This window comes from Lygodium microphyllum, chromosome 11 (genome assembly GCF_053477565.2).
Source record: "Lygodium microphyllum isolate KBCC chromosome 11, Lygodium_microphyllum_v1.1.10, whole genome shotgun sequence".
In the NCBI taxonomy this organism is placed as follows: Eukaryota; Viridiplantae; Streptophyta; class Polypodiopsida; order Schizaeales; family Lygodiaceae; genus Lygodium; species Lygodium microphyllum.
This window is the reverse complement of record NC_141145.1, coordinates 160337337-160357060: the sequence shown is the minus strand read 5'-3', so window position 1 is coordinate 160357060 and position 19724 is coordinate 160337337. Positions and strand designations below refer to the sequence as shown.

Here is a 19724-nt window from a genome sequence, read left to right as displayed (position 1 = left end):
TGTTTTTGATGGGGGGCACGAGGGAGGGAGTGAGGATCTTGCATGTATATGAGATTTTAGAGGAGAAGGGAGACTTCTTGTTCTCAATGCACACAACAAAAGCACTCATAGGTACACCCTGAGGTTACCATGATACTTGGAACACAACCTAGCTATGAACACCATAGTAAACAGTGAAGTTCTGATAATGGGCCTTGCAAAACATTTAACAAAAATCAGCCTTTCTCATAATGCATTGTTAAATGTTATTGTTAGATTTAGGTAACAGTGTTAAGAGCTGATAAGACATTTTTGTTAGGTTTAGTTAATTTTCTTTAATGATGAGGTGTCAATGGACAATCCTTACAAAGCATCCTTCTCCTTTCTCAGCCTTTCTGTTTCAGTTAAAGCTCCAACTTTCTTTTTTCTATCAGCTTCCATCTGCAGCATTAATAGGTTTTTTGTATGAATAATAATTGATATATCCTGTTATATGCCAGGTCTGATGCTCTTATGCATGTAAGGATAGCATCTACAAGTCACTAAGCATCCATGAATGTCACAGTGAGTGATCACTAAACGCATACTAGACACAGAAATTGCATGCATCACATTTTGAGACTTCGGAAAAGAGGGAAATTCAAATGCGAAATGTCTTTAGATTTCGTTTTCTAGATTTCACTTACCGTCAACAAAATGAGAATTGTGTAAAATCCTGTGAATATTACCATTACTAAGTGTGTCAATTTTAGTAAGCACCTTTCACATGTTCAGATAGCTATGTTATCTTAATATAAATTAGACTTCTTATGCTGATTGTCATACCTTCAGCATCATGGCCTTGCGCTGATTTGCAATCGCTGAATTTCGCATTCGTTCATCATATTGCTCCTTCCTATGACGTGCTAAATCTGCTTCTGTCAATATAAGGGAGGAACACTGTGTTCCCATTGAAACGTTAGCAAGTGTCAATTCAACTAGAAAAAAGAAAATTATCTGTGCTCTTCAGCATTCTAACTGCAAACAAGGAACATATTATGTGAAGAGATTCACATTTTCAAATCTCATGTGAAGAGTCTCGATAATAAAAGTGGGGTGGGCAACTGTGTGTGCTCATGATATATGTGCCTGAAACAAAAATGCTGCTGAAAAGTTGATCACACACATTCAAGGAGATAACTACAATAGTTCTATTTTCCAGTCCTTGACAATAAAGAGATCGTACTCAAAAATCTGATGACCCTATTATGTGCTGTAAATAATCAAAATTTGAACACGTGCATCAGCAAAGTAAAGAATGCAGGAAGTCCTGATCAGTTTGTCTTTAAACATACAGAGAGAAACTGGGAATTTGTGCCTGGTCATAGTAGTGAAGCGATCTAAGAAGATTTGAAAAGTTTTGTAATGTTGTATCAATGCATCAAAAGTATGAATAGATAAATTAAACAATACAAGATAGGAAAGAATGTTAGCCTCAGATATGGTGCAAATGTCCTTGACTACAGCAGAATTGACTCTGGACTGCATGGATTATGTGCCAGAACAGGACACTCCAAAGCATGGGAGCAAGTTCTACTGTCTCATGGTTGGCAATATAATTATCATCTTTGTCTCACTTCCCATATCTTTTTTTCTCACTCTCGTGCACATAGCTCTTTTACACTTCACTCTGGAGACATTTCCCCAGTTTTCTACAAAAATTCCCCAATTTTTGCAAACATTTTCCAGTTTTCTGCAAACATCTCCAGTTCCCTGGAGCAACACCCACAGCAATATCATAAATAGTCAAAGAGAGTGATCTATCCTGAGAGAGGGTTCAATCCACTGAGTAAGTTTCTTGCCACTGCAGTGGAGTTCAGGTCCACAGCAAAGGGAGCACACTGCTCTAAGACACCCATCCGCACCAGATGCACTACGATTTCACAATCAAAGTGGGACCAAAAGAGCTCTGCAATGTACTCGGCTAACCACGATTTCATGGAGTGCATGCCATCAGCCTAGTCAGGCAAATAAGTGCAGGTAATTCCCGCCACCGTTCCTCTTTGAGTATTCGATAGACATCAGTTCCCAGAAGTTCCACACCATCAAACCACCAATAAGTAAATAAGATACGGCCAGTAATGATTCAGGGCTTTTGGGGTTCAGAAGCAATGAATATGACCCCCGGCCCCTCCACGGATGCTAGGGAGGATAAAAATCAAGCTGTCCATCTTCATGGGCTGGCTACCAAAGCTCCTAAAGATCATGTGCAATGATTTTAGAGGAGCCTATGTCAGGGTAGGGGGTGGATAGAGAGGATGCCTGCCTCAATCTTTTCACCTTCACCCTTGAAGATGCCACTGACAAACGGTACAAAAAAATTCCCAAGAAACACCTTCCCACTTGGAATTCCTAAAAAGGCCTATTTCTTAAGGTCTACAAATTTGGAAACCACAAGGATTGCACACCCAAGAGCTCCGCTCTCTTGAGTACACTAATAAAGGCACAGGGACAGCTCAACTCCCTTAGGTACACTAATGAAGGTACTACCCCAACCTCATTGCCCACGTGAAGGTATTAGTCTTGCGTCTACCTGCCTACCTGCGAGGGATTTCATGGTTTGGCAATGGGTTACCTGTGCACTTCCAGCTAGCATGGAAGAGAAGATTCAGGAAACCTTATAAGCAATGCCCAATCTTAACGCATTTCAGCAACTCATAGTAAAAACCAAGAACTCTCACAAGCTCTCCTTGTAGTAGATATTTCCTTCCCTACCTCTTCTATTAGTTTCAACAACACTCGAAAATGAATTCCTCCTTGCCCGCAAGCATGATCACCTCTTGATTGAGGGAGGATGATCCACTCAAGGTACAACCAAAAGTTTAAAGCCTTCATCATAATCAAACCCAGTGGCAGGTTCATACGAGCCACTTTTGTGTGATCATGATCTTGTCTATGTTGCTCCTGCTGATATGCAGGGTCTACCTATAAATCACTACAGAAATTGAGATGGATACCATTATGGATATGGAAAGACCTCTATGATGAGAAGTTGTTATGTCCTAAGACATCCAAATGGGCGCTAGTAGCATTGGTCACAGTGGTTATGAGGTGACTTAGTGCAAACGCACTAAGAGCACTTCGGGGTTAGGGCAGCCAGACCCTATTTATAGGACTCAAGGCCCTATTGAGCATATTCATTGTGTGATCACCGCTCTTAGACTCTTGGTCCGTTGGTCAATGCATCTGTACACTGGGATGGTGTGGGCTGGTGGTATGGGGCACCAACCCTTGGGATGTGGTTGTGATCCCGAGTGCTACTAGTTCCCACACTCAAGGGTAAGCCCATTCAACTCTATGGCTGGGAGGTGAGTTTGATGTCCAGTCCCTTTTATTGTAAGTTTGGCTTGCATTGAGTCTCATTTGCAAGTTGGATCCTAGGGGGTCGTTACAAAAGTGCTCCAAAAAGCTACTCCTATATCTTCACTTCATTTGAGTATGGCTTTGTAGCTTGAGATCAACAATTCCTACCCTTCCCTAATATTTAAGTACACAACAATATTCTTCTACATTATGCTTGGAGCTTTCATTTAGACCTACTTCGTTTAGACCCACCATAGATCATCTTGTTCTAGCACACATTGTTTATGATCCACATTTAGGTTTTAGGCCATCTTTTTACCACTCAAAGGTATGCTACTTTGCCCCAAGTGTACCACAAAACGGCGTTTCGAGGCTGCCGAAACGGACCAGCCGTTTCAGATCGAAACGGGGACAGTGAAACAACGTTTTGACGTCTTGCAGGCCGAAACAGGCAGCAAGTTATCCCGAGAGAAAATGGCCTTTCTTTCACATTTTCGCTTGGCATTCTTCGGCACGTTCATCTCGACTCTCCTACACTCCAGCACTCGAGTCTCCTCCTCCTCCTCCGCCTCCTCCTCCTCCCCTTCTTCTTCTTCTTCTTCTTCTTCTTCTTAGTTATTATTACTTATCCTCTTTCCGAATTCCAATTTCCCATTATCTAGTCATAGCACCGGATCCATATTGGAGGCATGTCACTCCAATTAAGGGATACGAGGGCTCTGGCAAATCAAAGAAGTGGCAGTGTAACTATTGTGGATTGGAGAAATCAGGGAGCATAACGTGCACGAAGGACCACTTGGCATGCGTTCCCAACAAAGACATCAGGCCTTGCGCAAATGTGCCAAAAAAAGTAACAGTAAGCCTCTATCTTTGGCACCAAAAGCATATGGGTATTGAGCTAGAAGAGCATGAATCCTCTCATCCAACACCACATCGGGCTAATGAAGTAGGGCAAGGAGAGGCTAGTGGGCCTAGTGGCACTAGCCAAATTGGAGATGCCAGTGGCCCGTCAAAAAGAAGCGCATCTATATCCATATTGGATCCAAGTGCAAAAAGGACCCTGTTGTCATCTTCTAGTGGTGATGGGCAAAAGGGCTCCTTGCATGGTGCAAGTGTCCAGGACTTTAGAGGCAAGCAATTGTGGAGGCAACTAGGAAACTCACACGCTTATTTATTCAATGTGCTATCCCTTGCAATGTGGCCACTATACATCAATGAAAGAAGACAATCAGATCAGTGAGCTGCATAGGGTGTGAGTGGGAAGGCCATCCGCAGATACATTACACATATGGGAGCTTCGAAAGGAGAAAGCATCCATAGAGGTTCAATTGAAGCCCTTGCAGGAGACATGAATGAAGTATAGATACACAATATTATGCAATGGATGGTCGGATATGCATTGAAGAAATGTTTACAATGTTTTGGTGTCTTCATACAAAGGCACCATATTCATTAGGGCCATCGATGCCTTTGCCTCGGGTCTTCCCATCACAAGAGCTTTCATTTGGGAGCACATGTGACAGGTCATCATGGACATAGGAGTCCAAAATGTGATGCAGGTGGTGACAGATAATGGAAGCAATTGTGTGTCTATGGGACGTATGCTTGAGAAGGAGTTTCCTAGCATAGTATGGACTCCATGTGTATCCCATTGCACTAACTTGCTTATTGAAGAAGTTGGGCAAATATCTTGGGTAAATGACATTTTCAATATGGCAGCAAGCATGGTAAGATTTGTGAAAAAGAGCCCATTTGTTCACAAGCATGTTTTGAGTCAATAGCACACTTGAGCTATTGAAGCCCACATCCATCATCCTTCGCTCTCAAGGGTTGATGAGATTCGTGCAGTGTGGAGTGCACAATTGGATTGATTCCAAAAACCAACCCATGTTATCGCACATGTCTTGCATCCCCTTTATAGCAATGAGAAGCAATACACTAGCGAGAAGTTAGAGGAGGGCTTCATGGAGTACATGAGGCATCTCACAGGTGATGATATAGATATGATGAGAAGAGTAGAGGATGATTTGTTGGCATTCACAATCGTTCTCTTCATTTTGGCCGAGAATCACGGCTTCAATCTGTTTCTTGGTGGGAGATATACAGCAATTATACTCTTACTTTGGTATGTGATTAGTGACTTTTATATCTTGAATCTTGATAATCTAATGCATTATGCAACCTAGGTAACAAATTCTATAATCTATTTCCTACTTAAATGTTGATTTTGTGGCTTGCCTATTAGTAATTTCCAATTACTTAACCTCAATCTCTTGAATTTGAATAGAAATGCATTGTCATTCATGTTCTCTCGCAAGATTGTAGTTCAAGGCCTGTTGAGAGGAACTGGAGCACATGGGCTCTCTTCCACACTAAAAAGAAAAACAAACTCACAACTACCCAACTGGAGCATTTAGTGTTTTGCCATTGCAATCTTCAGTTTCTTGAGAGGACCGCTCTATCCCCTAAGCCTTTACAGGTAAATTGGTAATGATTAGCATTATGTATAATTAACTTTTTAACCTTGATACCTGACATTGCTTGGAAGTTAGATTCTAAATTGTGATATGTATGAACATTGAACATATTGAATCTTCTCTCATATCTTTGTCTCATTCACCTTTATAGATGAATGTTGAAAAAATTAATATAGAGAAGGTGCGTGACATCCCTAAGATGCCACAAGAGGAGCAGGATATCTACTCCATGCTCTATGAGGAGCTATCAACACTGGTACATACAACTCATGCACAAAGGAGGGCTAGAGCTACTAGAACGAGGGCCACACGTAGTCGTACATCACAGGTAGAGTCAAAGCCTGAGTCTGAGGCTAAGGTTGAAGCTGCTTCATCAACTTCTCGATTAGGGTCCGTGGAGTCAGACGAGGAGATAATGCACGAATCCTCCAAGTCCAAATGAGTCATGACTCATGATATACAGGAGTCAATTTAGCATTGCAGACTGCACTAGCCACTTGTTCATTGATGTTAATACTTATTACTCAGTAGCTAGAGTCTAGAAACTAGTACACAGTACTCAATGCTCACTGGACTTTGAAGTTTTAACAGATTATTCACATGATATAGTTACATCTATCATTGTATCTTGATTTCACTTATTATGCATCTTGATTCTTGTTCTGTTGTTTTTGTTGTCAGTCTCCATTGTTTCTGATATGAATCTTCACTACTCTTCATAATCTAGATCATAGATGATACATGAGTCATATTATAATTCATTTTATTGCCTTAACTTTTGAAAATTGAGTCTTACTTGTGTTAAGTTGTCTTAAGTTTCAACCATTGAGTCTCGACTCCCGAATCTTCACTTGTAAGTCGTGACATGTATAATGAATCATAATTTCAATCATATGACATGAAGACTCAAAGTTATATATAAAATTTGGATACATGTTGTTGTAAGCATTGATATATTTACATATCCACATAATACTGTATTTATTTTAGTGTACAATCCAAAACATAGTTTTCCCGTTTTTAAAATTTAATCGAAACTCCAAAACTCCAGTTTTTTCCGTTTCTGTTTCCCGCGTCTTGGAAACTCCCCCGTACTATGTCTACCTCTTAGTGCTTTGTTGTAAAGAATATCATCCATCCATGCATCATGCACCTCCCCTATACCCCCAAGTGAGTCGACTATGTCCTTTAGTCCAATCATGTGAAACTTCCCCCTCTAACATACTGTTCCACCCTCCCGAGTTATTCAAAAGCCAAAACCGCCCTCTTGTGTTGATGAGCTATCTCCATTAGAGAGAACAATAAGTGGAAGAAATCACCTAAATACTCCAACCAGCCCCCCTCTTGGTCGATCCTAAATACAAATCATAAATGACCAGCAAGCCTTCAAACCAATTTGCCCCTTGGTTTGCTCAAATATTGGCCTCCAATTTGCTCCTTACAAGACAAATTTAGCCCCAAATTTTAGATTGCCTAGCTGGTCTCTTGCATCACCTTGAAATTCTTCAAATTCAACTCTTGGAATTCAAGTCTTAGGCCCTCAATTCTGAGCACACATGAAACCAGTCTTCCTCCTTGGATAGGGTGGTAAATAACCTGATTAAGCAGTATTTACAGCAATTAACAAAGTCGCAAAACTGAAATGCACACTTTACCATATAATCTTGGGCATTGGACACCTTGTTGGCCCCAAAATTGGCGCCCCTTTCGGTATTTATTTAAGCAGAAGTTGATGTACAATGGGATTCTCCCAATCCCTTTCAATATTCCAACTTCCCTTGCTATCCAAAATGACCAACAAGTCTTCGATCTAATTTGCCTCTTGATTCAGCCAATCAATTGGCCTTCATCCGCTTTGATGGAGATGGAAAATGCCCCAAATTCATTGATTTGCTGGTCCCTCCACTTGAATTTAACTACAAACAACTTCAACCTTGTTGAATCCAAGTCTTGGAGCTTCCAAATTCTGACACGATTCCCGAGGTTTCTAGTAAATCCTAATTTTTGCTCTGCAAATTAGGGTTTACAACAGAGAAATCTGAAATTTCTCAGCCTCTTGAGATCTCAATGTTGTAATCTTTAGAGCAAGGTTATAGAAAGGCTGGGAGATGAGAGAGAATGCTAAGAAGAGAGAAAATTCAGACTTTCTTTGCAAAGAACTGAAGAAAATCAGTCATTTACTGTTGTTGCCTTGTCTCAACAGCCTGTAGATGCTATCACCTGCTATTGATTGGTCTTCTCCTACCCCTCGTTGCCTCAAAAGGTCCTTCAATGGCTGCAAATCAGACCAGTCTCTCCTCCCTCTCTCTTACAGGCTGAATCCACCCAAACGCCTCTCTCCAGCCTCTAAACATGTTTTTTAGTCTTGCATGGGCATTTTTTACTAGTAGCAACCTTCCCAAATGGTTTTTCCAACATTATCCATAATTAAATATTAATTCTCGGTCTTTATTTCAGTGCCCTGAAAAATAATCTAACTGGCCAATAATTAAATTTGGCTAGGCAACTTTCATTCCCGAGTGTCTTTTCGTCATCTTTGACCATTAGATTGGCATTAGATACCATTAAATGCCACTTCTCTAGTGTCACCAAATAACTAACACTTATGACCAAATGAATGACCTAGGCCAACAACTGGCACCAGATACCACCAAGTACCTATGCGATATAACTTATAGTAACTTTTGTCTGACATCTCGTGATTTCCTCACATCTCGAGCTCGTAGATTTACTCTAACCCCAGTTACACCTCACATGTGCAACATTTACTTAACCATATGATTAAAAATCAATCCACATATTAAGTGAGATTTCAAAAACACATGTTCTCATGACAACCCTCCCCCTTAAAATCCTTGCAATCGTCCTCGATTGCACTACCAAATGCATCAAAAGCAAAATAGTAGATTGGAATTTCCACAAGACATCATAGTTAACACAACATTGCACAATGTTGCCTACCTATTCCATATGCCCAACACATACTCAAAATTACCAGCCAATCATAACATAACTTAAGACTCACAAAGAATCTTAAAAACATTGTCAGATTATCATGTGACATGTATATTTCTCACGAGCTCAACTCATCTGGCAAAACCAAATTATAACATAGCATAACCAAGCATAAACGATGGCTAAAACATCAATGGCATCATAGCATATGTTATTGTCCATGGAACCAGATGTAAACCATTGAAAACCAAGCATAATTTGACCATAAACTGATCACTTGCTGATTTGAGAACTGATCACAAACTGCTGCAAATGTGACCCCAAACTGTTCACAAACTCATTGCAAAAACTAACCAGTAACCAATGCCAAAATTGATGCAAAACTAATTCCAAAAGTGACCATTAACAGTTCTCAAGCTAATTAGAAACTGAGCTGAAACTCATCAAAATTTTTGTCTCAAAATTGAAAATTCATGTCAAATTGAGCATAAGCTGATGCAAAAGTATAGTTCCACTACCCAAGTGATACTCAGACTCATCTACATACATCTCACAGTGACTAGTACACTAAGTAGTGACCTCATGGCAAACACACTGTTAGCGCAGTACCTTGGATGCATACTAAAGACATCCAAGATCCACTACATACGAGAGCTGTCCATAACTAGAGGATTGGAAGTGCTACCTCCCCCTTGAGCATCAAGCAATACTCCGTACCCTTTCTCTACTGAACCTAATGGAGCCCGAACTAAAGTTAGCTTTAACTGAAAGGTATCTAGGTAAAGTTGCAACAACTGAGGATGGTCTGCCAGGTCATCCTATTCCATCCATTGGTGAATAATTGTGAAATTTCACCAAGTATATCTTGGAAACTTTACCTTTGACCTTTCTTTCCTTATGTGCCAAAATCTTCTCAGGTACCAAAATCTCATCCGACTCCTCAATCTCAAGCTAAATTTCAATAGGCATCCTCTGGCACATCACCATGAAAAGGCCTCAACAAACTAACATGAAAGGCATTGTGTATCCACCAATGTGGAGGTAATTTCAACTAATATGCCACATCGCTGATCTTCTCCAACACCTAGCAGGGCCCATAGTATCTCATACTCAACTTCAGATACAATCTTTCTCTTCCTTTCATCTTTTTCAGCCTTGTCTTTTCAAAATGCAGCAATACATAACCACCCTGTGCAAACTGCAAAGCACGTCTGTGGCGATTAGTTGTCCTCTTTTGCTTTTCTTGCGATCTCTGAAGTGGATATTTTATCTTTACATAGGCAGCATCTAAGTTTTTCACATAACGATCAACTCAAAGATCATATCCTTAGTTTGCAAAATAGGTGGTATCTTCTTGCCACCCTCAACCACCTCAAATGAAGCTTTGTCCATAGAACTATGCACTGTGTTGTACGCAAACTTAACCAAGGGCAAATACTTCTCCCACTATGTCTTGTGGCTTGAAACATAGCACCTCAAAAGATCTCACTATGAAATTTGCTTCCTCAGACTGACCATATATCTGCAAATGGAAGAATGATGAGAATTTCAGTGTGGTACCCATATTCTCAAACAACCCCTTCCAAAATAAACTAGTCATCCAGGGATCTCAATCACTAACGATCGACTCTAGCATACCATGATACTTAAAGATGTGCTACAAAAATAATTGTGCCATATGATCAACCTTTATTTTCTTCATCACCGGAATGAAATGGGCTTGTTTGCTAAACCTGTAAATGATAGTCCATATCCTATCATTCCCTGTAGGTGTCTTAGGAAGCTCAAAAATAAAGTCCATTGCAATGCTCTACCAAGGCCTATCTAGAATAGGCAAGGGCTGCAACAAACACGGCATCTTTTGCCTATTATGCTTTACCTTCTGGCATACGATGCACGTCTTAACAAACTGTTCTACATCATGCCTCAAAGTTGGCCAATAAAAGAAATGCTTCACTACCTTGACGATGGCATCAATACCTCAGTGTCCTGCATACAGAGGAGCATGACTTTCAATGATAACTCTAGGCCTTAACTGCTTTATAACACACAGTCGTCCATGCATCACCAAAAATTCATCTCTTAGCACAAAGTATTCATACCTTTGACCATTGCAAAGCTGATCATAAATATTAGCAAAGTCCAAATCAACAACATATTGCTCTTTCATGGCATCCAACTCAATGTGATAAACCATGTTGATAGCTGAAATTTGTGGCTTACGTGACAGTACATCAACCACAACATTCTTTTTACCATCAATATGTATAATCTGAAAATAAAACATAGAGAGAAAACTTGCCCATCTCATATGCTTCTCTAACAACTTTGTCTGCATCAGAAAGTACCTCAAAGTTTAATAGTTTGTCTGCACTGTAAAATCAGTCTCCCAACAAATAATGTTTCCACATACACAATGCATGAATTACAGACAAGAACTCTTTCTCATAGACCTGCAAATTCTATCCTACACCGTGGAGAAATCGGCTCTCATAAGCCACAACTTAGTCGTCGTAAGAGCCCCAATGTTGTTACCACATGCATCACATTGAACTATGAATGACTTTCTTAGATTGGGCAACACAAGTACAGGATCTTAAGTCACCTTTTCCTTCAACTTTTCAAATGCTGAAATTTCCACTGTAATGTGTTCCCTTTCAAGAATGTGGTTGCCTTTTGAATCTTCGAGGACTCTGTGAAGTTTCCCCCTAAATAGGTTGTATCAAACTGCTAAATGAAAGTCAAAGCTTCGGCCTATCTTGTACACCACTAAAGGACTCAAACTTCACTGCTTTTCCACCCTTGTCATAGTCTTTTGCTACCCCTTTGGGTGTCAAGTTGTCATACACTGGCTGCCGCAAAAAGGATGCATTTTTTGAATTTACATCAAAACCAATGCCAAACGGAGCATTTACATGACCAGCATTTATTCCTTGAGCCCCATAAGCATTCAAGGGTACAAATGCAGTACCAAACATGCTACTTTGTGCCCCAGGCATCAAGCCAACGCTGCCATACATAGGGTTTTGCATATTTCCAGCCATACCCGAACACATTGGGCCTTGCACACCATACGTCGATTGCTGCATACCATAGGTATTTGTGCCATACATTTCCGTATGCAGTCCTTGTCCAACCATAGTATGAAAAATCATGCTTTCACCAAAATATCTTGGCTGCTTTAGTACGTGCATGAAATATGGCATTCTTAGCCAGACATACAACGCTCTAGCTATCATATCTAAGTACGGGTGTTTTACTGGACAATCCAAAATCCTTGACCAAACGACCAAGACAAACTGCTTCTTTTGAAACTTCAGTGGCCAAAATATATTCAGCCTCCGTGGTAGAGAGTGCTACTATTTTTTGCAATCTAGAGCACCAAGAGACCGCCCCACTCGTCAAGGTAAAGATATGCCCGCTAGTAGACTTGCGAGTATCCAAGTCACCTGCTATGTCCGCATCACAATACCCCAACAAATCCAACGTACCCTTGCTATAGCAAATACATTTTCTTTGTGTGCCCTTAAGGTACCGTAAGATACATTTCATTGCTTTCCAATGTGCTTTGGTAGGATTTGCATGAACCTGCTTACAACTCCCACTACATAAGCAATGTCAGGTCTAGTAGCAACCATAGCGTACATGAGTAAACCACAAGCTGAAGCATAAGGAACACCCTTCGTAGTACTGGCTACCTTATCATCTTTTGGGCAATCTGCATTGCTAAGCTTAAGATAGGGTGGAAAAGGTACGCCAAGAGGCTTAGCATCAGCCTGATACCAAGTGTCATGTTCCAACCCCGTCTAGGCCCCAGGGCAGCACTAGACCCATTCCACAACTTTGCCATTTTGACCCCTCAACACGTCATGGGGCACCCCAACACGTCACGGAACGCGACACGGAACATAACATGGCACACGATTCACCAAAGGGCCCATCTTGAGGGCTTCACGTCATATTCATAGATAGAAAGCATTTACACGATCACCGGGGGCTCAGCCAAGGGACTATGTCACAGTGGGTGGGTGGAGCTATCAACGCGCTACAACACGATGCCACAACCATGGGTGAGGGAGCTACAAGGGCTAAATTCAGCTGCCTTTTCAATGCATTAATCTGGCTTTTATGCTTACAAGCAATAAGCATATCATCCACATAAAGCACAAGTATAATAAGGCTTCCACCATCAACCTTCTTAATATATAAGCAATGTTCTACACTACTCCTTTCAAAACCATGTGAGAGCATGAAGGCATCAAACTTTTGATACCATTGTCTAGGAGCCTGTTTCAAACCATACAAGCTTCTCTTAAGCTTACATACCAAATGCTCCTTTCCATGTATAACAAAACCTTCGGGCTGTTTCATGTACAGCTCTTCTTCCAGATCACCATGCAAAAATGCAGTTCTAACATCCATTTGATCAAGTTCAAGATCCATAGATGCTACAATGGCAAATAACACTCGAAGAGTGGTCATTTTGACAACAGGAGAAAACACTTCTTGAAAATCAATGCCCTCCTTTTGTGTATAGCCTTTAGCCACAAGTCTGGCTTTGTATTTAGGTCTGCAATCCACACATTTGATTTTATAGACCCATTTGTTAGGAATGGCTTTTCTATTCTTGGGCAATGTAACAAAATCCTGAGTATCATTCTGATACAATGACTTCATTTCTTCCTGCATAGCTAGCTCCCACTTTTTCTTTAACTCACATGATAAGGCCTCTTTATACGTAAGAGGCTCACATTCATCTATGAGAAATGCAGTCCAAAGAAGGATCAAATCTTTCTATAAGTCTTCTGACATGTGTAGACCTTACCCAATGATTTGTGTTATCAGGTAAGGGATCCACATCCAATGGAATGTCAATGACCTCATTGTTTGGCTGCTGAACTGCATGTTTAGGTTCCTCTAATACAATTTCAAGCTGCTATAATTCATTTTCAGCATGCTGATTTTGGTGCTCAAACTGATGTTCAACCTCCCCTTGCTGCCCATTTTCATCTAGCTCAATAATGATACATTGATTGTCATAATCAGCATCAAAAGGAGCTAAATTTTCAGTGGTTGGCTGATGGCTGCTCAAGTAACTGATCATGCTGAAATTTAACTTTTTTTTGTCTAAGTCACTAGATGTGACATGTTTCAGCAGCTTTGACTCATTGAATATCACATCCCGGCTGCATAGCACCTTTTTTATCCTTGGAACCCAAACTCAATAGCCCATTTTATCTTCATCTCCATAACCCATGAAGATGTCTCTATGAGATTTCATGTCAAGTTTGGTTCTGCTATCAACACATACATGTACATAGCATTAGCAACCAAACACTCTTAAGTGGTCATATGAAGCAGGTTTGCCAAACCAAACCTCTTCAGAGACGCCACTCTCAAGTGCACGATGTGGAGATTGGTTGAAAATATACGCCGCGGTTTTAAGTGCCTCTCCCCAAAATGATTGCGAGAGATTAGCTGTGGACAGCATACACCGAATCTTAACCTTATTGAATTCTTTAGATACATACTCTCCCCCATTATGTGTTCTTATGCATTTTAACTTTAGGCCTTTTTGAGTATCAACCAATGCATAAAACCTTTTAAAATCATCCAATGCCTCACTTTTCTACTTAAGCAAGTAGACCCATAGCTTCTTAGAATGGTCATCAATAAAAGACACAAAATAATGGAAACCACTATGAGTTTTTATTGGCATGGTGCAAACATCAGAATGGACTAAATCAAAGATACATGCCTTCCTAGAGGCTCCATGAGAGTAGGGACTCTTTACATGTTTACCAAAAACACAATCATCACAAAAGTCAAGCTTTAAGCTTTTCACATCAACTCTTCCAAGTGAAGAGAGTGCTTGCAAACCCTTTTGGCTCGTATGTCCAAGACGCAATGTGCCATAACTCCATGTCTAACTGTACTTTAGCAACTGCAACAAACTTTCCAAGAAATGCCTTGCAGTAGAGATAATACAGAGTCCCCTTTTTACCACCTCTAGTGACTAGCATAGATACTTTTTGTATTTTTCCACATACCACCACCAAAAGTAGTGAAGTAACGTTTGTTATCTAACTGCCCAACAGAAAGCAAGCTCTTCTTGATGCCAGGAACATACCTAACATCATAAAGAATCAATTCCTGACCATTTTCTAGAGCCACGTGTATGGTGCTCATTCCTTCAATATCACATGCATAATTGTTGCCAAGGTAGACTTTTCCAAGATTACCTTCTGCATAAGTAGCAAAACACTCCAGAGATGGAGTTACATGAAAAAAAGCATTGTTGTCAACAATCCATGATTGTGACAAACCATCATGAGCTGACAACAAGGCATTCATCACATCTGTTTTAGTGATATACATGTCCTCCACTGTCATAGCAAGCGGATCTGAAAATGCAACCAGCTAATCAGCATAATTATCATATTCTATTTCCTCAATAACAATACTAGATACCACATTTGCTTTTTCTATCTCTTTAGGGGTAGAGCTACCATCCTTGTCATTCTTTTTGCCTTTTTGCATTAGCCTGCTTCTTACTTTCTTGTTCCTTTTTAAAGTACCTATAATCGGGCTTTTAATGCCCTTTGAGACCACACTGATAACAAGTCACATCTTGTTATTTTTCCTTACTTTTGCTGCGATTTTTGTTTTTATTTGCAGCGTTATACCTTTTTTCAGGACTTCCTCTTACAGTGTAGGTTGATCCACTGTTTTTCCCACTTACCTCGAGTCTAATCTCTTCATTCAAAATAGAGTCACGCACACCATCAAATATCAAGTTGGGGTTATTGCTCAATGACACAACCAATGCTTCCCATGAATCGAGCAAGGTCATGAGCAAGAAGATAGCCCTCAATTTAGGATCAAAAGCTGGCAGACTTGCATCCTCTAACTGACTCAAAATACCAGTGAAAGCATTCAAATGCTTTGAGGCACGTTTGGACTCATCAAGCTTCAAGTTGACCAACTTCCGCATGAGATGTACCTGATTGACAGGAGTTGTATTTTCATAAGTAGCCTTAAGTTTCTCCCAAACTACATAGGCGATATCAAGCCCCTTTATATCAACCAAGATATCATCTGTGACGGCCATTTTAATTATTCATTTTAGTCCAATCCTTATCTGACAAAGCAATAGGCTTATGTTCTTCTAAAGCATCATCGGAATCCTTTAGAAATAGTATACCCTGCATACGATCTTTCCAAAGATCAAAACCATTTCCGTTAAACTTATGAATCTCAAAGAGATTCTTTGTGTTAAATGTAGATGCAATGCCAACCATCTTCAGCAATACACAACTGCAATAAAGGGCTAAATACTTTCAGCCAATAGCAAGGTTTCTGAATGTAACAGCAAGTACACACTCTTGTACTTCCAAAGTGTCCAAGAAGTAGATGTTTAGCTGCAAATTTCAGTCTCAAGTACTGATTACAACATATGCACGAATCACATCTGATACATTTGTATTAAGGATAGCTCCCACTTCAATAGTACATCACCAAAATTCCCAAATGCAATGACCCAAATGCTGTATTTACCACTGTTTCACTGCATAATGAGTATTCAGCAATACATGTACCAAGAGGAGCTGCCCTTTTTCAACACTTGAAGCATCCAAAACTCTAAAGACTCCCACTCAGCAGTGAATCTGCTGCAAATTTCACTGTCCAGTCTCAAAACGACTCAAAAATACATCACCAATGTGAAAAGCCCCAAAATTTCTGCAATGAATCTGCTCCAATTGATAAATACATCTTCTTGAGTATCAAGTGCGGGCTAATATTGCAGAAATTTCACGATTTCTGCAAAATCCTCAAATTTCAGGGTCCAACAATGCACAATTTGCAAGAAATTGGCTCATCCAAGCAAAAATTTCACTTGCATTTGAGAATCCCCAAAAATTTGTAAGGCCTATGCACTCAATGTCTGCAATTTATGGTCCAAAGGTCACTACAATATGTGCCAGGCACCAAGTTTGGAAAAAGCCCCAAATTTTAAGACACACATTTGCACAAATTTGCACTCTGTGCTTGTATGTGTGAACACCCGGTAGAGAGGGGAAAATAAGATGAAGTAAATTAAAGAAAAGTTGGACCGTTGACCTTCTGCCTCTGCCTATCGTTTGTGCAACCGAAGATCTTGTCGCCCGTCACGTGGCAGCCTTCCGTCATGTTGCACGTTTGCAGTCCCGTCGCGCAGCAATTGCCTCCAACCCCATCACGCAGTAGCATCGCCTCCAACCCCATCACACAACAACGTCGTGCAGCAATCGCTTGTCGGGGTCGTCAGTCCGTCTAACGCCCATTATGCCTGCACCCAACCGATTGCCTGCATGTTACACCCAACCAGTCACTCGACCAGTCACCCGACTAGTCAGTCGACCTGATACTTGCTCGTCTACTCCTCAACGGCTTGCGTGAGCCATTGGCTCTGATACCACTTTGCAAAGGCGAAGGGGAAGCAAATAGAGAAAGAGAGCTAAGAGCAGGCACGGTAATCAAGGAGTTTAATGACTCGGGGCTGAATAGTGTTTGACAATGATAGAGTGAGAGTGAGTCGTCAGATAGGTGTGTACTAGTGTGGTACACAAAGAATAAAAGAATGTATTTATACTTAGGGTACGGTACACTTACACCCGTTAGGGTGGGTTCACATATGTGAGGTAATATATACATGGGAGAACGCGTAAAGGGCCTTTACACCCAGCACTTATCATCCAAGATCTTTGAGCCACTAGAGTCTCCATCAAGAACAACATGACTAGTAGATGGATTATTACCATCTGACACTTTCTTTTTCCCTTTGTTATTACGTGTAACACTAGTAGATACACATGAAGATATGGGCTGTCGTATAGTCTCCCAGACTAAGAACTGACTATAGATCTACCACCAAATGATATCTCTACTCCACTAAGAGTCTATGACTCCTTTTTGTCTACACATGACTATCATGATCATCAATATCCTCCAATGCATCTCCAAGATACAAACCAACTACTTATCATCCTTACTCACCCAAAACTCACCACTAACAGGGTTATAACAACAATACTCTTTCTACTCAATAGAGTATCCATGAAAATACATTTTTCAGACTTTGGGTCCAATTTCTTCCTTAACTTATGAGGCACATGCACATGTGCAATACAACCAAATACTTTCAAGTATGATACATTAGGTTTCTTGCCTGTAAAACATTCTTCAGAAGTCATACCATGAACTGCAATTATGGGACACATGTTCATAATGTAGATAGCAATATGAATAACCTCAAACAAAAAAATACTTTGGCATATTCTTTTCAGTCACATCAATGCCCATGCAACTTCTATAATATGTTTGTTTTTTCTTTCTACAACCTCATTTTGTTGTGAGGTATACCCATATATGACTTGTCACTTTATCCCATGAGAACTCCAAAAATTACTGAACTCATAAGAGAGGTATTCTCCCCTCCATTTGACCTCGAGCAATTAACGTTCAAGTCTATTTTTGTTTCAACAAAAACCACATTGAAAGTGTTGGGAATAAGGGGTCACCGTGCCTTTTATTGTGTTCGGTTGTGAACGCACCCTTACACTTTGTACTTTATATATATTCAAAATCTAAAATGTGGTACACAAGTCATTGTACCGAACATTTAGTGTCGCGCTCACTCTTCCACTCTCTACTGCTCTCAACTCTTCTCATCTGCACTCTCAGCTCAGCTCACGACAGACCCATTGTCTACAAACTGGTATCAGAGCACACAAGTTGTGCACATTTCACAAAGCTTGTGACAAACGAGCAAGAACTTTATGCATCAGCCGTCAGTGTTTGATATGTGCAGAAGAGACAACAAACAATCAGAGCGACGGGCCGCAGACCAGGCAGCAAGTTCAATAGTAGTCGGCAGGTCATAGATTGTAGGAAATATGTTGCAGGCGACCAGGCTGCAGTCGCAGGCAACCAGGTTGCAGGTGAGAAGACCAGCTGCAGGCGCAAGCGACACGAAACGGCGCAGGTGAAATGGAGTACGGCTGGTGAAACGTGCTACAGGCCACGACCCGTGACCGGACCAGATGGGACAGGCTTCAGCGGGTGCTCCGACGGGAAAGGCAGTGACCTATCCGACTGGTCACACGTAAGGGCCATGACCAAGCAGGTCATCAACGTTTTTTTCCTGAAATTAAAAAGAAAAAAAAAAGAGAGGTTTCCTTTCCTTTCCCTACCAGACGTTCGCACATACAAGCACAGAATACAAATCCATGCACATTTGCTCTTGAAAAGTTGGGGCTTTTCTCGTATTTGGGGATTTTAATACAGAAATGGACAATTTGACTCGGAAATTGTGAAATCAGTGCACAAATTGCCCGTGAAATTTGGGGTTTTTTCACATTTTGGTGAAATTTCTTCAATTTCAGTGAAATTTGTGCACACCGGACCCGAAACATTAGGAGCTTCTACAGAATTTCATCAATTTGTGCAGGAATTGCCTGCTCTATGCATTTGGATACTTGAATTGATGCAATTTGAACAGATTATCTTCTTAAATTTTGGGGCTTTTAACCCAAATTGTCAAATTTGTGCTCGGAAATGCCCTTGGAGCAGAAATTGCAGTGAAAATTTGGGGATTTCACATGTAACTGGTGGCTTGGTCTCTAATTGTGTCAAAAATTGCTTGAAGAGTGCAGCAAACGACATTTTTTAATTCTGAATTCATTTGCAGATCTGAAATTTTTTGCAATCCTGGGATTTTCATTGCCGGTTGGTACTCTTGGCATTGTGATCACTTGTGTCATATTTCAACTTGCCTTTGGTGACTAGTTAGTCAAATTGGGGCTGCAAATTATGGCTGGAAACAGTGGTAGCAGTAATCTTTTACACATTAAGAAGCTTGAGGGTGCCCATAATTTTGCCATCTAGCAAAAACAATGCTACAATGTCTTGGTGCAGAAAAAACATGTAAAG

General features: G+C 40.6%; 1 protein-coding gene across 1 annotated transcript in view; it reads right to left on the bottom strand.

Moving 5' to 3' along the window:
- The window catches only part of LOC148029583 (cilia- and flagella-associated protein 45-like), a 41443-nt gene that overhangs the window by 9656 nt on the left and 12063 nt on the right, over window positions 1–19724 (bottom strand). Inside the window, exons 3-4 of the mRNA XM_087688453.1 lie at window positions 805–918; window positions 347–420 (exon numbers count right to left, since the gene is read on the bottom strand). Coding sequence (XP_087544579.1) covers window positions 347–420; window positions 805–918 — 188 coding nt within the window. The remainder of the gene's footprint in view (window positions 1–346; window positions 421–804; window positions 919–19724) is intronic.